Source organism: Pangasianodon hypophthalmus, chromosome 8 (assembly GCF_027358585.1).
Source record: "Pangasianodon hypophthalmus isolate fPanHyp1 chromosome 8, fPanHyp1.pri, whole genome shotgun sequence".
Classification (NCBI taxonomy): Eukaryota; Metazoa; Chordata; class Actinopteri; order Siluriformes; family Pangasiidae; genus Pangasianodon; species Pangasianodon hypophthalmus.
The window spans coordinates 19,911,256-19,931,986 of NC_069717.1; the positions used below are offsets into that span (position 1 = coordinate 19,911,256).

Genomic DNA, 20,731 nt, shown 5'->3' on the forward strand with positions numbered 1-20,731 from the left:
AAAACAGTACCAGTGCATAATTAAAGTATAATTGAATTTTTTGGGGGCAACCAAATGCAATGATTTCTGCATGATTATAATAGAAAATGAAAGTGAGAATTCATAAGTTTGCATAGCTATATTAGCCTCTACTGCAGAACTAAAGCGTGTAATGATTACCATTTAACACTGACCTTTCATTAGCACCTGCTGGTGGTCCTCCTTATCTACATCAATAATAACTGGCTCATGTGGCTTTGTGTTCTTCTTCTTTCGCCCAGTGACAAAGCTTTTCTTGAGTGAGAGTAGGCGGTACATCTCATAGCCCATTAGCAGCACACCACCGTCTCTGTACCAGTCTTCGACTACCTTCGCACGGCTGCTTGTGGTCCTGTAGTGGTCCACACGCACATATTCACAAACATAGAATGAGTTCAGCCTTGTACTAGAACACATTGTAATTTATGGAAATACTGTAACATATTCTGCAAATTCTAGCTCATGCACAAATATCTTTGAGCTCACATTTGGTATGGTTATGGTTGGTAACTGGTTACAGAAAAACCTCAATGAAGCACAAATAAATGATTATCCTTCAGTGGGTGGCCATGTAATGTCGCTGTTCCTCACCATGCTGTGTGAATGAATATGTATGTGTGTATTAGCAAATGAAGTGATGTAGAGCGCACAAAATGCTAAAAGAAACAAAGCAAAGTAAAAAGTAGTCTTTTTGAGAGATACCATAGAGGAAAGATAGATAGAAAGAGAAAGAGAGTGTGTGTGTGTGTGTGTGTGTGTGTGTGTGTGTGTGTGTGTGTGTGTGTGAGAGAGAGAGAGAGAGAGAGAGAGAGAAGTGGGCCATGGAGCAGATGTGAGTGGGCAGAATAACTCGCTCAGAGATATCAAACTGTGAAAAGTGAATCATCAAACATTAATCAACCCAGTGAGGGTCCTTATGCTCCATGCTGCAGACGTTTATGGAGGTGGAGCGAGCCATCTCCACTCTGTTTTTCAAAACTGAACCCAAGTTTTTGGCTTTTTTAAGGCACAGAATTAGTCATCGCTCATCTCCTTGAGGGAGGCCCATATGTTAGCCAAAAATCCACTGGGAGCACATTAGAGCATGCAAATTCATCAAGTTCTAAGCTACAGCCTCATGAGAACAGTTATAAGCCCAAAAGGAGAGACACAAAGCATAGCACAGGCAGTGGGAAGTCACACATAAATGTTTTAGGTGTTACTTTGTTGAGATGAGATTCTGAACTTAATATTATGGTGTTAGTTTATTGAGATGAGTTTCGATTATGGTTCAGTGCAATGGATATCTTTCCTGCAGTTTCAGCTGACCAACAATCATAGACAAACAGGAGTATATAGATATACTATCCTTAAAATACAGGGTTAAATATAGGTTGATTAATATGTATCTATTAACTTTGAAGTAAAAACATTTAACGTTTTCTCTCTTTTTCTGTTTTCTAATTGAAATTTTCTATTTCGCATTTTTGGAAGGGGACTCCAGTGTCAGTGCTTTGTAACACTCAGAGGTAAAGCTGTAGCTTTTTCTTTTTCCCATTTTCTCCCAAATTTGGCCTACCATGTCCCATACACCACCCTGCTCTCCCCTATGATATGGTAGCTACCAATCATGGAAGGTGAATTTTAACGTGCTTTCTCCAAGAAGTGAAAAAGCCAACCACTGTGCTGCATCACAGGGCAACATAAGAAAGTGCTATCCGCCCTCTTCAGCATACATGAACTCACAGATGCCCACAATTTGTCAAGATTGTAAAGCCATAACTAAGTTTTCCAACATGGGAGTGTGATCAGAATGGAGGGATTGTACTTTCTCAGTAATATGCCAAGCTGCATTTTTTTTTTTTTTACCTTATTAACCTTTTTAACCTTTTACCTTAGGGAAAAAAGTAATTCTGTTGAGGGTACAACTGTAGTCTTTAAAAGGTAAGTGATAAACTAACTAGTTTCATGGCTGTTCCACATCATTAAATGCTTTTGCTCTTTACTTAGATAAAGAATTGTTCACAAATTGCAAATGATTGTAATTGTTCACAAATTGCTGTGGTATAAGAGGAATAAATCACTTTAGGATGTGGTGTTATTTGAAAATAATCAACTTTGGGGTGGTAGCATCACACCACCACTTCACTATGAGTGAAATACGTTAATGGTGTTAATAAGACTGTTATGTGTTCAAGAAAATGGGCATGTGTAATCAGGAATGTCATTTTCACTTACTTGTGCTCGTCATTGAGGATGTGCACCTTAAAAGTGCGTGGCGTAATGTGGCCAGGGTCATTGTCGGGTGGCAGAGCTTCAGCAGGCGGGACCCAGAGATTAAACTCCGCCAACCAGTTATGTAGTGTGTTCACCTGAAGCAATTAATGGGAGGCAAGAATAAGGGGGAAAATGGGTAAAAAAAATATGCAAAAGAGGAATGACAGAGTGTCAGATAGAGAAATAGAGGTGAGAGACAGGGATGGACAGAGATCAGGTTATGTACATGTGCGATTATGTAAAATGCTGCATATACACTCAGTTGCCAGTTTAGGTACACCTATCTAGTACTGTTGCACTTCATTTGGCCTTTAGAACAGAATAATCTTGAGCATAGATAGATACTGGCTGCACTGAGTAGGAGTACTATGGTATACTATGTGGAAATGCACTTTAGCTACAAATTTGATATCTGCATAGTCTTACTCATAGTCATCCCAGTGATGCTCACAGTGTTTAGATTCTACAGGCCTAGAACCATTTGGGGATGATACTTGCCTTGTGAAATGGTGTATTATCATGCCAGAAGTGTCGACAAACTGTAGCTATTTGGTCAATGGCAATGTTGACGAAGCTCTTGCATCATTCAGAAACTCTTTAGTAGGTATCAAGACCTATTATATGTGCCAGGAGAACATTCCCCACACCATCATGCTGTTCCCACCAGCCTATACATGTTGCACAAATCTGGAAAATCCATGTAGCTTGTACCAGATGCTGATTGTTGGGAGGCACTTTCTTTATCTTCGCTCACAACAAAGGTGGTTTCTCGACGTTGTGGCACATTCAAGACAAAGTGTTGCATTACTGACCTTCTGCATACCAATTTTAATGCAATTCCCCCTCTGCCCAGTTGTTTTCTTGCACAATTCTCATCATTCTCCTTTGACCACTCTGATCCACAAGCTGTTTTTGTCCACAGGATCAACACATAATGTTTTTAATGTGCATCATCAGTGTTCATTCAAGTGCTTACTAAGGAGATGGTTCTTTAATCCGTGTTTGAAAACAGCAAGAGATCCTGATGGGCACCAGTACACCAGTCTTGGTGTGGATCTTCCTTTGTCTTAAAAGGTTGCGTTACAAGTTGCTCTTGTGGCTTAAAGAGCTGAAAGATACTCTGCAGGAGCTGAGCATTGCCTTTAGGTTTGGAGGTTCATCCATTTTAAGGTGGCTTAATCAGTGGCTCATTCAAAGCTCAACTGAATACTAACACTTCCATAATGTATGATTTGTTGTGTGGAATGTACAATTTATATGAATGTGGGTGGTATACCTCAGAAACTGGCAACATAGTGTACACACGTGATTAAATAGACCCTCATGCACACACCCACACACATACACAGAAACAGACATAGACACACAAACAGACACTCACAGGGACGATGGCGAGCACGGTGTGAGCTCCGGTGTGGCGCAGCAGGATGTCGATGAAAGAGATGACCTGTAGAGTTTTACCCAGGCCCATGCTGTGAGCCAGGATACAGCCGAAACCAGGGGTGCTTTTAAAACGCTTCTGTGACTCAACCAGGTTATTGTACAGAAACCGGATTCCCCCAATCTGAATGACAGAGATTGAATGACAGAATGGGAGGGAGGGCAAAAAAGAGGGGAGAGCATGAGAGCAAAAGGAGTAGAGGGGAGAGTGATAATGTGAGAAAGCGGGAAAAGTCAGTGAGAATACACAGGAAGAAAATGGGGAAGAGAGAAAACGAGGAAAGATAAAAGACAGAGAGAGAGAATAGAAAAAGTGTGATTTTTCTGCTCATATTACTGACTGTTGTAATTAGCTGATTACTAACTTCCTGTATATTGTATATTCTGTTTTGTTGATGATTGTTTGGTCGTAACTAACTGTTTGACAGATCACCTGATGAGGTTTGACGATACGGGCAAGTTGAGGGGAGAGGTAGATGTCAGTTTCATCCTCTGGGTGATTGACGTTGATGAGGACTCGCCCCTGAGCATCTGGTTGGTTGACAGCATCGTTTAGATGCACACCACTGCTCTCACCATAATCCTCATTGGCTGATTTGCTGATGAAGCATGAGGTGGTGTTCTCAACAGAACTTTGGTCTATGGAAACACACACACACACGCACACACATACACACACCCTCTTTATACACAGTAAAAAATGACAACTTAGCAAGTGAAAATATCTTGAATATAGTCAAATATCTAGTATTTCCTATTATAAGATTACCATAAACCAAACATGAGGTCGTTAAACCTATTTCTAGACTTTTTAAAAAATAATAATTTCAAGCTTGAAATAGTCAGATAATTTTGCTCATTTTAAGCATTAATTTCTAGAAAGGAGCAAAATTTTCAGCCAATAGAATAAGAAACTGTAAAGCTTAAAATTAGTAAAATGTCTTCAAATAGGTTTAATAATCTTATATTTGGTCACCTTTCTCTATTAAATCTATGTTTTCATTACATACATGCTCCCCACACACCTTTCTCACCCCAGAAGATACAGTTACACAATTCTGCATTTGTTAAGATGATGATGATGATGATGGTGTGTGTGTGTGTGTGTGTGTGTGTGTGTTTGTATGCATGCATGTTTTATATAAGTTGGTTAATGGCGCTTACACAAGCTTGACTAAACCATTAAAAGAGGCTTATGTAACCTAGGCAGAGATGACACCTGGCACACAACCATTAACAAACACAACTATTACACAGGTCCAGTTTCAAACACACACAGACACACACACACACACACACACAAATAGAATCTGGTGTACCTTGCCAAGTGTGTCACTATGAGTGTTTGGGGAACAGAACATTTTGTACATCTTCCAGCTTAGTCACCTTCTCTCCACCTTCTGTGTGTGTGTGTGTCTTCCTGAATACACCATATGTGTATAGCTATACATTTGTCCACTATATATATATATATATATATATATATATATATATATATATATATATATATATATATATATATACACACACATACACAGTACTGTGAAAAGTCTTAGGCACCCTATTTGTTTAGTACAAACTTTGTTATAGATTTTTATTTTATGATTTCTACATTATCGAGTCAGTAGAAAAATATTATAGATTTCCAAACATTAGTTTTCCAGCACAAAATTAAATGTTACAGAAAAATGTTTGTATGTCAGTAAAGAAAGCAGCATATTACATAAGAGACACTTTTCAGACAAAAAGCATAATGAAGGCTGCTGGGTTTTGCTGCAAAAATAAGAAGCAAGAACTGTCTGCAAGATGCTCAGTAAAACTTACAGCTCATTTCCTTATAAAACTGCACAAATTGTACCTGAGACAACTTTTTTTTTAAAGCAAAGGATCGTCACACCAAATATTGACTGTTTCATTTATTACTGTTTACTGCTCTTTATAGTATTTTTTTTAATGTAGAAACATTTAATTTTCATAATATGTATATACAGTATATATATGTGTGTGTGTGTGAGCATGTGTGTGTGTGCATATGTATGTCTTCCTGAATACACCGTAGGTATAAAGTGTTACTGAACACTTACATTTAGCTTATCCGCATAGTAAAAATGAATGAAAAATAGAATGAAGGTGTGTGTGTTTCTCACCTCTTGTAGGGGCAGTTGTTTGGAGCACTGACACTTCGGTGCTGTGTGCGTTACTGCTGTTGCTTGTTTGCACACATGCTGCACTTTCCTTGGAGCCATAAGTCACACTTACACGTAGATCCCCTGAAGAAACAGAAACATTCATTACCATGACTAACACCATCTAAACACTCACAGGTACAAATATCAGATGTCTTTACAGGCGGTGAATTATGAGAAATTAATATTGGCATTCGCTACCATGATTATTTGCATGTGTGACACTGTGTGTAAGTGTTTATTACCTAGTGTGTGTGTGTACACAAGCTCGGGAGCTACAGTAAAGTTGTTCCTCTGTTGATCCAGGCGCTTGCGTCTCTCAGTCTCTTCAAGTTGGGCCACTTTAGTTACCGCATCCAAGTGGTGCTCTTTCAACAGCTTCCTACAGGTAGAAAGATAAAAATAGATAGATAGAGCGATAGATGGGGGAGGGAGTATAACCAGCAGTCAAATTGTAACCAAAAAAGACTTCAAGGTGGTACATTTAAATGATAATGGACACACCTAACCCTGGAGAATTACAAAAGTTTAGCTGCCCAAAGAAAACACATGAACCAGTTATTTAGGCAGCTTTAGATTGCTAATGTAATAGTCTAATGAATCCAATTCAATTTCGTCTATATAGTGCTTTTAACAATAGACATTGTCACAAAGCAGATTTACAGGAGTCTGGATATAGATGTAGATCCCTAATGAGCAAGTCAAAGGTGACAGTTCCAAGGAAAAACTCCTTGAGATGACATCAGGAAGAAACCTTGAGAGGAACACTGGGTGTCACTATAAATTATAAATCATTACTCTTCTTCAACACTGTAAAGTTAAACAATACTAAGTGTGTTCAAGGGATGTTCAGTATGAGCTTCATACTCTATCATTACAGCTGCAGTTCTTAGGTACAAATCTATAATATCCAGGTTAGACTATCAACTGAAACAAAGGTGAGACTTGGGCATAAAGTTTTTGGGAGGAGCAAGTCTTTAGTATTGTTTAATATTTAATCTGTAATAGTACTCAGTACTCCCATCACTCAATGTTTGATAGATAGATAGATAGGTAGATAGATAGATACCCTGAATTTACTTAATTCAAATGCATATATCAGTTCCACATTGATTGAATTGAGTTACATGAACACAATTTTTTTCATATTATATCCAACATGATTTGATCATGTATTTTCAAAGCCATGAATAAACTCAAACTTCACACTCTCACCCAAACCCAGATTGCTGGCATTCTGAAACAGCCACATTACCGCTGCGGTATTCTACCACACGTATGTTAATTGTGTTAATTTAATACTATAGTTATAATTCCCATCAGTGCCAGCAGCCTAGCGAAATTTCATAATGTAATTGGTTTATATTGATACTAGGTGAAGTAATTAGAAACTTATTTAAATTAAGCTTAGTATAAGCAATGAAATCATGTTTTGATGAGAAACTTAATGCTTTTATGTAACCTATACATAATATATTCTCTTAAATCTGACCGACCGCATATTCCCTTTTTTCAGTGCAGACAGACAGATAGATAGATAGATAGATAGATAGATAGATAGATGGATGTACTTTAATAATATCTGAGGGGAAATCAGGGTTTTGTGAGATGAAGGTACAGTATGAGGGTGTGAAAGCTAAGGGAATGTCAAATTTAGAGGTCGAATGGTGTTTTTGTTTTTTTGTTTTTTTCTTTTGAGGATTCCTTGGCATCCCTCTCAAATCCAGCCCTGGTTCTAACCTATTTATCAGCCAGTCAGCTGCATCATCTTCATCATTTGTTGTGTGCTGTGAGCTAGTGGCCAGTGGAGGTCCATCTAGCACATAAGCATGACTATCTGCCACTCGGTATTAGCTATCTTTGGGGCTAGGTTTCTTTTAAAAAGTGTAAACAGACCTGATGTTCCTCCGCATGTGAGCAGGTTTTGAGATTCTCTTCTTGCTGTTGTCCAGGCCAAGATTCGGACTGCGGCCCTCCAGGTGAGGCAGAGGGCAAGATGGCATCCGTGCTGGTGTCTCACCCGAGGGAGAGGAAGAGGGAAGACCACAGTGCCATCGCAAAGGATCACTGCCCTGAGATTCATTTTCACAGCTGTAGCCTACACTCTGATCCTGATCTGCAGAATTAAGAAAAGAGAAGATGAAAGAGAGAGGCAGATTAATATTTATATAATATATCTATAATAAAAAAATCTTATTAAGATGTTAATTCATGTTTAACATTTATGCAGATATGCAGATGTCACTACTTCCCTCTAGCTTTTATTCATTGCTAAATTATTACTAATTTATTATTAGTACTAATTGCTAATTTATTATTTTAATTAATAACATCATTGTCTGATGTTAGCATTTTTATACAGGATGTCAGAGAGTAAAGAAAAAAGTAATTTAGAAATTATAAACCTTAAGAAGGATTGAATTGTTCTAACATGTCAAATGTCTAACATTATCTTAGATTTTAAGCTTTTTCAGCTCATTTTAATCTGTGTCATGACTTTTTTTAAGTATAAAAAAACTTTTGGTGCCAAAAGATGTTAGCGTTGCCGCCTCACCGCTCCAAATGTTTCAATTCTGAGCTCGGATTACTGTCTGTGTGGAGTTTCACATGTTCTCCCAGTGTCCTCATGGGTTTCCTCCGAATTCTCTGGTTTTCTTACACCTCCCAAATACATGCTAGTAGGTGGACTGGCTAAGATAAATTGGCTCTAGGTATGAATGAGTGTGTGAAGGTGTGTGTGTGTGCGCATGGTGCCCTGTATCCCATCCAGGATGTATTCCTGTTTTGCACCCAGTGTTCCCTGGATATGATCTACAGTACTGTGCAAAAGTCTTAGGCACATGCAAAGAAATGCTGTAGAGCAAAGATGCCTTCAAAAATAATGAAACTAAATGTTTCTACATTAAAAAATACTATAAAGAGCAGTAAACAGTAATAAATGATACAAAGTCAATATTTGGTGTGACGATCCTTCGCTTAAAAAAAAATAGCAGTCTCAGGTAGAGTGTGTGCAGTTTTATAAGGAAATGAGCTGTAAGTGTTACTGAGCATCTTGCAGAACCAGCCACGGTTCTTCTGGAGACTTTGACTGTCACACTTGCTTCTCATTTTTGCAGCAAAACCCAGCAGCCTTCATTATGTTTTTTGTCTGAAAAGTGTCTCTTATGTAATATGCTGCTTTTCTGTAACATTTAATTTTGTGCTGGAAAACTAATGTTTGGAAATCTAAAATGTTTTTGTAATGAATCAATAATGTAGAAGTCATAAAATAAAAATCTATAACAAAGTTTGCACTAAAAAAAATAGGGTGCCTAAAACTTTTGCACAGAACTGTAGATGCACCGCAACCCTGAAACTGACTGAGGAGAATGTATGATGAATGAAAAAAAAAAAACGTTTTACTAAGTTGTACTTGAGGATACATGTAGACTCCCTGTTGGTTTAGTAATCATTTTCAGCATGTTATGTAACCTCTCATACATAAGCAGCACTTATGAAAATGACCACCGCACACACTCAGACACGACCAGATTTACACCGAGGTCAAACTGCGTACGCAGAGAGAAACAGTGGAACAGCATCAAATGAAATATTTGACCCTTGCCTGTCTCCTGCCTTTCACTTCAATCCCTGTTTCCTTTTTATTCTCATATCCCTTTGTCTTCTTTCCTCTTTTTACTCCCTAACATGTTCTAAACATATTAAAAACTGTATTAACTGAACTTTAGGTTCATGCACCACGCATACATGCATGTATACAAACAGCAGGTGTGGGAAGATGAATTATTTATATAATGCACGGGGGCTGATATTCTACAAGTCTGAAAACAAGTTACATAAACCGCCCCTCTGAAAGCAATCTGCCAATGTCTGCCCTACTGTCCCTGACACGACTTCCAAGTTGTCAGGGTGTGTGCGTGTGTGTGTGTGTGTGTGTGTGTGAAAAAGAGAGACAAACAGAGATAGAGAGAGTATATACTGCAAAGATGTTTACAGCTGAAAAGTTCAGACTTCAGACTAAAAGATATTTCTAGATTACAATGTGAGGGAGAGGAGGAGGAGCTAAATAAAGCTTGAGAAAGAAATCATTTTTATCCATCTTATTCCACTTTAGGCATAATATGGGGTAAGATAGGTGAAGATTATACTTTGATTTGTTCAGTTCTTCCCCTCTTTGTCTAATCTACTTCTAAGGAATCTGCGTTTTTAGAATTTATGAAGACATGACAACTATGCAACTATATATCTCTCTCCATCTCTTGTTCTTCTGTCTTATCTGCTAATCACTCCGTTCTCTACCACTCAGAATTGCTTTCGCTATCTGTCCATCTAGCTGTTTCCTTACTTATGGATGTGGTATGCTATCTTGCTCTTTCATACACCACTTTAGAATACAAGCACTATGCTACAGAAATCATCCACAATAGTCAACATTCAACAGCCATGGAATGATTAATCACAAAAGGAATTCGCATTCATTTATTAACTCGTTTTATTTATTAATGTCATTGAGGAGTGAAAAACTGTTGGATAACCTTAAAAATATCTCCTTGTAATTAATAGTAAAAGTTTATACAAAAGCTTGAAGGACGTATGCTTTTCCAGAACTGTTGCTTTCACGATGACTTGTTCAGAAACACACATATCAGTGAGTGTGGGTGTTGCTGAAATATGATGTGTTCCCTTCAAAACTTGAAAAAAAAAGACTGATGACCAAAGATGAACGCATAAAAACATACACACTTCCCAACAAAGTGAGAGCATACCTAGTTGCACAATGATAATAAGCAAATAGTTACTCATTCCTGCTCTGCTTGAAACTGAAACCTTCTATCTTTCCATTTTCAAACTCTGTGGTTTTGTGGCAAAGGCACACCGACGTAGCAACACTACTCAAACAAAAGCATGGAAACCACCCAATGGTAATCCAAGGGAGATGAACGAGGAGGTGACGACTGTGTGATGCCATGGTGACCGAGACAATGGCATACAGAGATGTTATATAAAGGCTGATAAACAACATTTGAACTCAAGAAAAGGCTACACACACAACAAGAAGGCAAATACATATGACAGGCTGCTAAATACACAGAATGGTGAATTAGTGATTGTGTCACTATATCAAGGAGTTAGATGGACTCAGTACGAGTCAGTGTTGCTCAGTAAATCTCTTACATACAATCTGCTTTTAAGTCCAGGTCATATCATGGGATTGAATTAAATCAGTATTGTCATGCTCAACACAGCATAAATGGTTGTGATTGCTTTGGTCACAACTTTATGCTCAAGCTAACACTAAGCACTACTCATGATAGTCATGCTAAACCATTACTAGCAAGATAGATAAGGAATAGAAAGTTTATTTTTGGTAGCTTTCTAACCCAATTAATAATTAATAAATATTAGCTAGATGTCTCTTTTTCAAAGCCAAATCCAAATCAATCTGTATTAACTGTTTAATTAACATAGTTATACGGTCCCTGGAGGACTAGTGGCTAGGTCATAGCGTTCTCACCGCTGTGGCCTGGGTTTGATTCCCGGCCTGGGAACCGACCCCAGCCACTGGGGTTGCATGCAACAGTGTGCTTTCAGTGCCAGTCCCAAGCCTGGATAAATCAAATATACGGACCAGTGATCTGCGACCCCTTAAACGGAACAGGTGAAAGAGGAATGTTGCTAATTAGCTATAGTAGCTCTCTAATCTAAATTAATCTGATTTACCCTAATTAAAAAAAAAAAAAACACTTAGCGAGCTACATCTCACTTGTTGTTAGGTTTGCCTAATAAACATTAAAATTCTATAAATTTGTCATTGATTTCTATGGCTATAATGATGCACTGTACCCATGATCAACTTGTTATATGTAATTATAATAGACATTTTTGTCAGTGCTAGAATATGTCAGTGTTGATATTTTACTTTGAGACAACATTTGCAACTTTTCTAGGACCAGTGCTTACTGCTGAAAGAACATACAGCCCTGGACTACAAGAAAGTCTCATATTGCCTCTAGTACCCCAAACACACATACACACACACACACACACACAAAATTGTGCTGAATTACTGACTTACACTGATTGGATTCTGATAAGTTTAAGTAAAAATGTTCAGCTTTGATTATTCATATGTACCACTTTTAATAACATACTGTACCACTTACATCTCCTTAATAAAAAAAATTTGTCAATTCGGAGAGAGAGAGAGAGAGAGAGAGAGAGAGAGAGAGAGGTGAGTGTACATTCAGAAGCCAGAGGGTTATGTAACCATGGTGCACTGTTTATGTAACTGCAGCCTACAGCACTTTTACTGTCACAGCCTGCTGGGGACATGGAAGACCATGTGACTGTGTGAGAATATTAGGTAAGTAAGTGTGTGTAAGATACAATATTATATATATATATATATATATATATATATATATATATATATATATATATATATATATATATGTATTGTATCTTACACACACTGTGTAAAAGTCTTAGGCACCTTTGTTATAGATTGTATTTTATGACTTCTACATTATTGATTCAGTACAAAAACATTTTAGATCCAAACATTAGTTTTCCAGCACAAAATTAAATGTTACAGAAAAAAGTTTGTATGTCAGTAAAGAAAGCAGCATATTACATAAGAGACACTTTTCAGACAAAAAACATAATGAAGGCTGCTGGGTTTTGCTGCAAAAATGAGAAGCAAGTGTGACAGTCAAAGTCTCCAGAAGAACCGTGGCTGCTTCTGCAAGATGCTCAGTAACACTTACAGCTCATTTCCTTATAAAACTGCACTAATTGTACCTGAGACTACTATTTTTTTTTAAAGCGAAGGATCATCACACCAAATATTGGCTTTGTTTCATTTTTTACTGTTTATTGCTCTTTATAGTATTTTTTATGTAGAAACATTTAATTTCATTATTTTTGAAGGCATCTTTGCTCTACAGCAATATATATATATATATATATATATATATATATATATATATATATATATATATATATACATATAGTGTAGTGTAAGAGTGTGATGTGGTAGTGCAGTTGGGTGTGAACAGTGTGATAACAGAAAAATGAATGGAAATAATGTGGCAGTACATATGGATATGAATAGTGGATGGTGGTAGTTCAATTACTCAAGCTCAACTATTGTCCAGTGAGCTTATCCTAAATTCTGTAATCATGTATTCACATGCATGTGTGCACACACATATACACACACAATCTTACATACACTCACCAGTCACTTTAACAGGAACAGCTGTACACCTGCTCATTCATGCAATTATCCAATCAGTCAATCTTGTGGCTTCAGTGCAATGCATAATGCATAATGCTGACACAGGTCAAGAGCTGCAGTTAATGTTCACATCAAGCATCAGAATAGGGAAAAATTTGATCTCAGTGACTTTGACCATGGTGTGGCTTGAGAATTTTAGAAACAGCTGATCTCCTGTGATTTTCATGCACCATGATGAGTAGAAAAGCATCTCAGGACACATAGCACATCAAACTTTGAGGTGGATGGGCTGCAATAGCAGAAGACCACATCGGTTTGTAATTCTGCTAGGCAAGAACAAGAATATGAGGACACAGTGCAGACAGGCTCAGTGAAACTGAACAGAAAAAGACCAGACGATATTTTTCCAATCTTCATCTGTCTAATTTCGGTCCAATCTGGCCATTCCCCTCTGACCTGTCTCTCATGTTGCTGTACTAGCTCACTGCACTAATTTCTCTCTAACAAGGTTTCAGATTGATAATATTCTTAGACCTATTAAAGTGGTGTCCCATCAAGGGTGTATTCCTGCCTTGCACCCAGTGTTCCGGGATTGGCTCAGGATCCGCTGCAACCCTGATCAGTATAAAGCAGCTACTTTTAAACACAAAAGGGCACTAAGCATGTGCAGGCATAACTAAAATCTTTTCTCCTTATTTCAGACTCACCTTTTAACTCTCTTTTCCCAGAAAAAAAGCACCATCAAACCAATGAACACATACATTCACATGGATACATACACACACCCACTCACAATGTCAGTATTCCATGTGTTTATTACTTCTTGCATCTAAAATGTGTTTAGATTATATAAGCTGTTGGTTTTATATAGAACCTATCACAAACTTTATCCATTATAGATTGCTGTGAGGCATAATTACTTATTTAAATAAATATGCAAACCCTTGAATAAATGGCTGTGGAGTGTTCTGGAAAACAAAAAATTCACTTTTGCAACACTCCGCTGAGTCATGTAGCAATTTTCATGAACTGTGTGTGAGAGAGAGCCATGTCTTACTCTAGCATTTTTATGCCACAGAGCTTTTTAATATAGCATGGGGCCAACTTAGCTAAGGTCTCACTAATGTTAGCCAAGTGAGATTAAAAATTATAGACAGTGAAACCCAGAGTAGTAAATTTAACAAAGCCAAGTTTGGTTTTTATGTTATAGATACACTGTGTCGGTTCCTTGGCATTGTCTACTGAGATGAAGAGCAGTTACTACGAATACTCAGAATCTCATCGATCTTATTCATTGTGTTATCATTGGAAGAAAGGTTGCGTTTGCCACAGATTACTATTTATTTTTTTTTTTTTTACAAAAGAAAGGATACAGGCATTTACCAAGCATTCATCATATGAGGTCAAGAGATTTTTATGGAAGGTTTGTCAAGGTGAAGGAAAATTCATGCTCTGTAGGTATCCATTTTTGGTGCATTAGTTATTTTGTACCTACTAGCTTACAATAAGTAGACTAGATAAAATTACCGTCTTATTGTTTTGCATGCATTTTCTTTCTGGTCATCCTACACACAGAGTTCAACCCTTAATGTCTGAGAAGCTGGAAGCCAGAGGCAGTTGGCGTGTTACATAAGTTACACTCGGACGCGTTATGCAACACAGGATAATCGCTGCTCTGTTCATCCACTTATGAAATTTTTAATATCCCATACTAAAAATTAAAATTTAAAACTAAAATTTGTGTTGTTGATCTACCTGAGGTTATATGTTGATCTTCTTCTTCTGTGGCCATTCCTCTGTTGAATTGGATTTGTGTTTTGGGTCGTTGTTGATAATGGCCTTCACAGTGTTCCATGCTACATCTAATGTTTTGGAAATTCTTTTGTACCCCTCTCCTGTACATTTTGACAGTGAGATCCCATAATGTTTTGTAAGCTATAAAATCACAAGTACTTATGTCTACGAAAAAACTTAAGGTCATCTTATCAAATACATTTATTAGCATAAGCTAGATTATCAGTTATCATGATCAACTGACTCCTTTGGAAACACTGGAACTGTCTAGAAACTTCTCAGAAGCTCCATTAAAATCAAAACTGAAGTGAACTGAAGTAAATAAAGCTAAAACCTGAAACTATAAAGACTGTTGATCGAAACCACTAAAATTACTTAAAATACTATAGTGACATATTATAAATCTGACTTTCAGGTTCTAAGCTTAAAAAGGTGTATCTCCTCAGGGTTAGATGGTAAAGTATGATCATTGCAGTAGTAATTATGGTGAGGAAATGTATGACAATTCAAAAGAGAAAAAGCGATTATGTTTCTCCCTTTTTCCAAAATAAGTGTCCCATAATAAGATGGACTACTTTTGAGCTTGTTCCGAAACCCTGCTGGCAAGCACATGCACGCACACACTCACACACACACACACACACACGCTGACATGGGGCTAGGTTTGAGAAGCAGGGACGCTTATGTAACTGAACCAATAGCTGTTACACAACATTTGTGTTCATAGGTACAGCACGTACCACTTCCTCATTATTACCAGAACCTATCACACTTTTCTAAGAAGGGATGCACCAAAACTCAAAACACTGGATTATGCACACCAGCATTGACCAAATCTACAGATGTTTCTACAGAATTTCTGTTTCTATGACTATGTTGTCTTTCAAAGGGTGTGTCCCAAAGGCAATTAACATGTGGGAATGTTTGTGTTTTTCCTGTTTGCTTCTGTGTAGTGTGAGATGTGTACTTACTGAGGAAATGATCACAAATCACTTCTCTGTTTTTGAACAAATAAATCTCATCTTTCTTTTCAGCCGCCTACTGACATGCATACGTAATAGCTTATTACTTTTATAGATCTCAGCTTTGGTCATTAATTCATTTATGTCCATTAGTGTCCAGTGTTTCCACTTTGGAACCGAGTACAGAAAGTGAGAGGATGAAAGTATGCTGTGCCAGGGCCAGGAATTGGGCCAGTGTGTCACACAGGTCAGAATGGATACAAGTGCTCTGCTGACACTTTCATAACCCGACACTACCGTTGTGTAACCCGGTTCCTAAGCAATATTATACAACTATTTCTTGAGATTCTTTAATGGCACCTCCAGCATGCTGCACAGCCATAAATCGATGCTGCACAAAGCCTATGAGACATTTCAGGTTCTCTAGCATAGTTTGGCATAAATACAATTTCAAATCTATATGAAAAAGTATAAATCTATATGAATAGGTTATGTGCACAAGCAGTTGTAGCATGCCAAGTTGAAGCAGGTAAACAAAATTAACTGCATGTGCTCTAAATCTGAACTGGTAATTATAAATTATAAATAAATATATAATCAATAGAAAGTGTCAATCTATTTGACAAATGTCTTATAAATAAATTCCCAACTGTGAAATGCCAGAGTTCATCTCTATAACTGAACAAACAGCATATGATAATTCACCACATGAAGACGAGTAAATAACTGGAACAAATCAGGTATTAACCCATCAACAGGTCATCTAGCTAACCTTATCAATAATTCAATTCTAAGGCAATGGGAAGGACTGAAATTACTTAATTTGCTAAAATTAAAAATACATGCAACAAACCAATAATAGATATGTCATAATGCAATATGTCATAAGTGAATAGTCTAGTGATTTTCAAACTAGGGTTTGGAGACTTTTTAAAATTTTAGTTACAGCTGTGGAAACCACAACCCACCATTAACAAAGTTAGATTTATGATTGAGTTCTTATAATGATTAGCCTGTTTGTCTGGTCCTTTGAAATGAATGGATTTAATCCAAACTTCAATAACTCGAAAACTAATAGGTTTACAAATAATGTCAACTTGGACCTTATGTGTTTTGTCAGTGGAATGTTCAGGAATAAAAAGCTCTATAGCTCTAATAAATAGACAAGATGTTATCATGCATTTAAATACATTTAAATAAAAGAAAAATTTACTGATGGGGTCTGGGGAATTTATATTGCAATTAAAGAGATTCCTGGCTACAAAAAGTTTCATCTAGGCAGAAATGCACTTTCCATTTGATTCTGTTCAGGTTCTGTTTCCTCAAACACTGCAACTATCAAAACACTGTTTGGATCAAATATAGTACACTAATGCAGACTAACACTAGAGCATAAGGACAAACATTTGACACCAAATTTACCTAAATCTAAAAGTATAAAAGTCTCAAAGCAGTGCTCTTTTTTGTTCTCCTATGCACCTGTTTCAGGATTTCTCTCATCAGCAGCATACCACAGGCTCCTAACTCTGGTCTTGGAGAACCCGCTGCCCTTGTGTTGGGAGCAGGGAAATCACTAAAATGTGTATGACAAAGGGGTCACTCCAGAACCAGAGTCAGGGAACCCGTGGTTTATAAATCTACAGAACTAGCCAAAACTCCAAGAGGGTTATTTGGCAAGTGTAAAAGCAGGTCATGAAGAGTCATGAGGTCACGCACCTGTTAGAGAGTCTGACTCATCCAGCAGCAGCATGATGTCCAGCTCCTGATAAATACCTCTTTCTCTCTTTCTGCCCTCTAAATGAATCTCCTGTAGATGCTGACTATGTTCAGCTTCTGGTTCTGTCACAGTTTCCTACCTTTGTCTGTCCTGATAATTGTCCCTACACTTGCTTCCTATATTTTTCTCTAAGGCATCTCGTTTGAAGAGAGTGCTCTCTGTGTGTGTGTGTGTGTGTGTATATATGTGTGTGTGTGTGTGTTCTTGTGTTCTGAGCCAGTCAGTGTGAATTACAGCCTCACAAACCAGGAAACAGGACTACAGCCGCCTTACATAATCCCGCACGCTGGTGCCGGGGCCTGTCTAGGGGGATTAACGACTAAAACGCCATCACCCCACACTTCCCCTCGCCCTTTCGTAACACTTCCCACAGCAGAGGGAGGAGGGAGGAGGGTAAGACGAGAAAAAGGAGTAATTGTGTCTTGTATGTGTGTCAGTCACAGTATTAAAGTAGTATTAGCTAAGTGTCCTCTGGAGTTTTAAATTTGGAGATTGTATCAGGGTGGCAGTAGTACGTCTTCTTACATTCTTTATTCTACATTTTCAACCAAATTACTCACAGCAGAGTTCCATAAGATAGGAAACTTTGCTTTATGTTGACTCAGTGACCTCACATGACCCTTACAACACAGTTTGATAAAAGTATAACATGAATAATTATACTACAGCACTGTTGAATTCTCACATCAGAAGGAGTGCATTAATTTTATGTAACTTCAGGGCTCAGACAGTAGTTCCAGCTGTAATATAAATGACACTATCATTCTAATATGTGATTGTTTCTTAGTCTAATAATAAACAGCTCAAAAATATGTTGTTATTTAACAAAGAAAAATGTTTAATCATCGATGTGGTGGCCTGTTAGTTCAACAAATTAATGGCCGAATGTTTCTCAGGACATTGTTAGTTACAAGATCCCTAAGCAAAGTTTGATTTTAGATGTACCATTTATAGCTGGAGTACCAGTAACCAGTAACGTTTGCCATAATGTTCCTCTTTCGGCTGTTCCCGTTAGGGGTCGCCACCGCAGATCATTGGTCCATGTATTTGATTTGGCACAGTTTTTATGCCGGATGCCCTTCCTAATGCAACCTTGCCCAGTTTTATCTGGGCTTGGGACCGGCATTGAGAGCACACTGTTGCATGCAACCCCAGTGGCTGGGGTTAGTTCCCTGGCAGGGAACCGAACATGTGGCCTAACCACTAGTCCTCCAGGGACCCTAACATTTGTCATAATAAGGCTGATAAATTTAAATAAATCAATCAGCACACAAATATATATATATTTTTTTAAATTTGAGCTGGTGTGTCAAATTCAATTAGTTTGGGGCATTGTTAAGAATAAAAAAATGCACTGATGACCTTAGCAGTAAATAATTACATGGTAAACTGTTGAAAAGTTAAAGAAAACTAGTGATCATGTAGGCAAGGATATGTGAATGACTACAAAAAGAGAGCAATACACTAGCATAACCTCAGGGATAAACAAATCATCAGCAAGTCTCAAGAACATAAAGGTCAGCTTAGGTTAATGGAAAGATGAGGGGAAGACTATGTATAGAAGGGCTGCGATTCTTATGGCTTGATGACAAATTAAAGGAAAAACCTGACTCTGATACCTGTGGGAGATGTTGGACCTACTACATCAAACATCTTTTTTGTGCATTTCCAGACACTTGTAGAATGTAGACACTTTTTCCTGTAATTTCTTGCCCATCTGTATGTGGTTCTTCCAATATAAATGGAAATAAACTCAAATTGTGGATAACATTCTCCCCTTTATCTAGTATCACTGAATCCAAGTACAGAGCCAAAAACATTAATTAATAAAATTACTGTCTAAATATTTGTCAGCAGCATGGCATCAAAAGGTGGACTTTCTGATATATTTATAACAATTATACATTTTAATATTAATGATAAATATGAACGTTTGTTAGTGTGTAACTGAACTAACAATTATTAACTTCATCAGAACCAAGAGATGTAAAAGTCGCATGCTTACCCTCTCTTTTCCCCACAGAAAAAAAATTTCTTCACAACTAAGTCAAAGAGGATTCTGATTAACACTGTACTGACCACATTTTTCATGGTACTATTCCATCAGCTCATCTATTTTATTCAGGCATACAGGTTTAGTTCCCACTTTTTCTTGACCCACTTCCACAGAGTTCTAACAACCACCCGCTCCCTGAAGGCATGCCCTATTTTCATGTAATGTATCATGTTTAAATGTCTTCATATCTTTTTGAAGTTATTGTTGAAGGTTATATATTTGACATGTTTCTCTCCTACACTTCCATGTCACTAGACACAACCAGAAATATAAAAGTGAAGCCATGTGGAATCATGGTTTATTACAGGTTACCAAAATACACCAGTCACTTATTTTTATGCCTAACCTGATCAAATTATTATAGAATTCTGTATCAGCCAGCTCTGTAACAACTGTTTTAAAATAATCTTTAGACAAAGCCAATTATTGCTTTCTACTTCTTATTTAAGTCAGGGAGCCAAGAGTGGCACAACCAGTCTGAGCAGGAAAGTTTTAAAGATTTGCACACTTTTAAGAACTTACCCTTTACTCATTCTTTTAACTTCCTCACTCCCTTTCCCACTCTCCCTTGTTCCATAATACTAGCCTAGTCATTCATTCATTCTGACTCAGCAAGGAAGAAGCATGCATTGCTGTACTCACTCATGATGTTATACCAGGACAGGACACAGCACACTCGTCTGCAGAATCTTCTCTTCCTTATAATAGACAACACACATCCTAACCCACACACACACACACACACACACAAAGACCAGGCAGACTGTGCTTACAGCTCCAAGGCAGACTGTGTAATGAAGGTGAATGGCCCAGACGGCCCAAAGCCTCGTTGAATGCTTACAAAACAATGTGGCGCTGCAAAAGTGCCTTTGTGCCCTGTTAGTCAGGAACCCCCCACAATGCCCTATTCACTTGATCCAGTAGTCGTTAAAGCCAGCGTCACACACACACACACACACACACACACCTCTACCTCTACGTCACTGATCCCGCCCCCTCTGA

General features: G+C 37.7%; 1 protein-coding gene across 9 annotated transcripts in view; it reads right to left on the reverse strand.

The window, feature by feature from the left end:
* Positions 1-20,527, reverse strand: part of LOC113533329 (helicase ARIP4-like) — a 35,214-nt gene extending 14,687 nt beyond the window's left edge. The window contains exons 1-8 of one of the 9 annotated variants that reach the window (XM_053236530.1): positions 20,372-20,527; positions 7,797-8,016; positions 6,146-6,282; positions 5,862-5,984; positions 4,148-4,353; positions 3,656-3,838; positions 2,236-2,369; positions 174-370 (exon numbers count right to left, since the gene is read on the reverse strand). In XM_053236530.1, the coding sequence (XP_053092505.1) occupies positions 174-370; positions 2,236-2,369; positions 3,656-3,838; positions 4,148-4,353; positions 5,862-5,984; positions 6,146-6,282; positions 7,797-8,016; positions 20,372-20,375 (1,204 nt within the window). In that variant the 5' untranslated portion in view covers positions 20,376-20,527. Of the gene's footprint in view, positions 1-173; positions 371-2,235; positions 2,370-3,655; positions 3,839-4,147; positions 4,354-4,739; positions 4,864-5,861; positions 5,985-6,145; positions 6,283-7,796; positions 8,017-8,454; positions 8,770-13,140; positions 14,854-14,895; positions 17,342-17,375; positions 17,550-17,612; positions 17,916-20,251; positions 20,269-20,371 lie in introns of those variants that run through there. The other 8 variants (XM_053236533.1, XM_026925391.3, XM_053236531.1 and 5 more) reach the window with 8 other exon arrangements.
* Between the last annotated feature and the right edge of the window lie 204 nt (positions 20,528-20,731).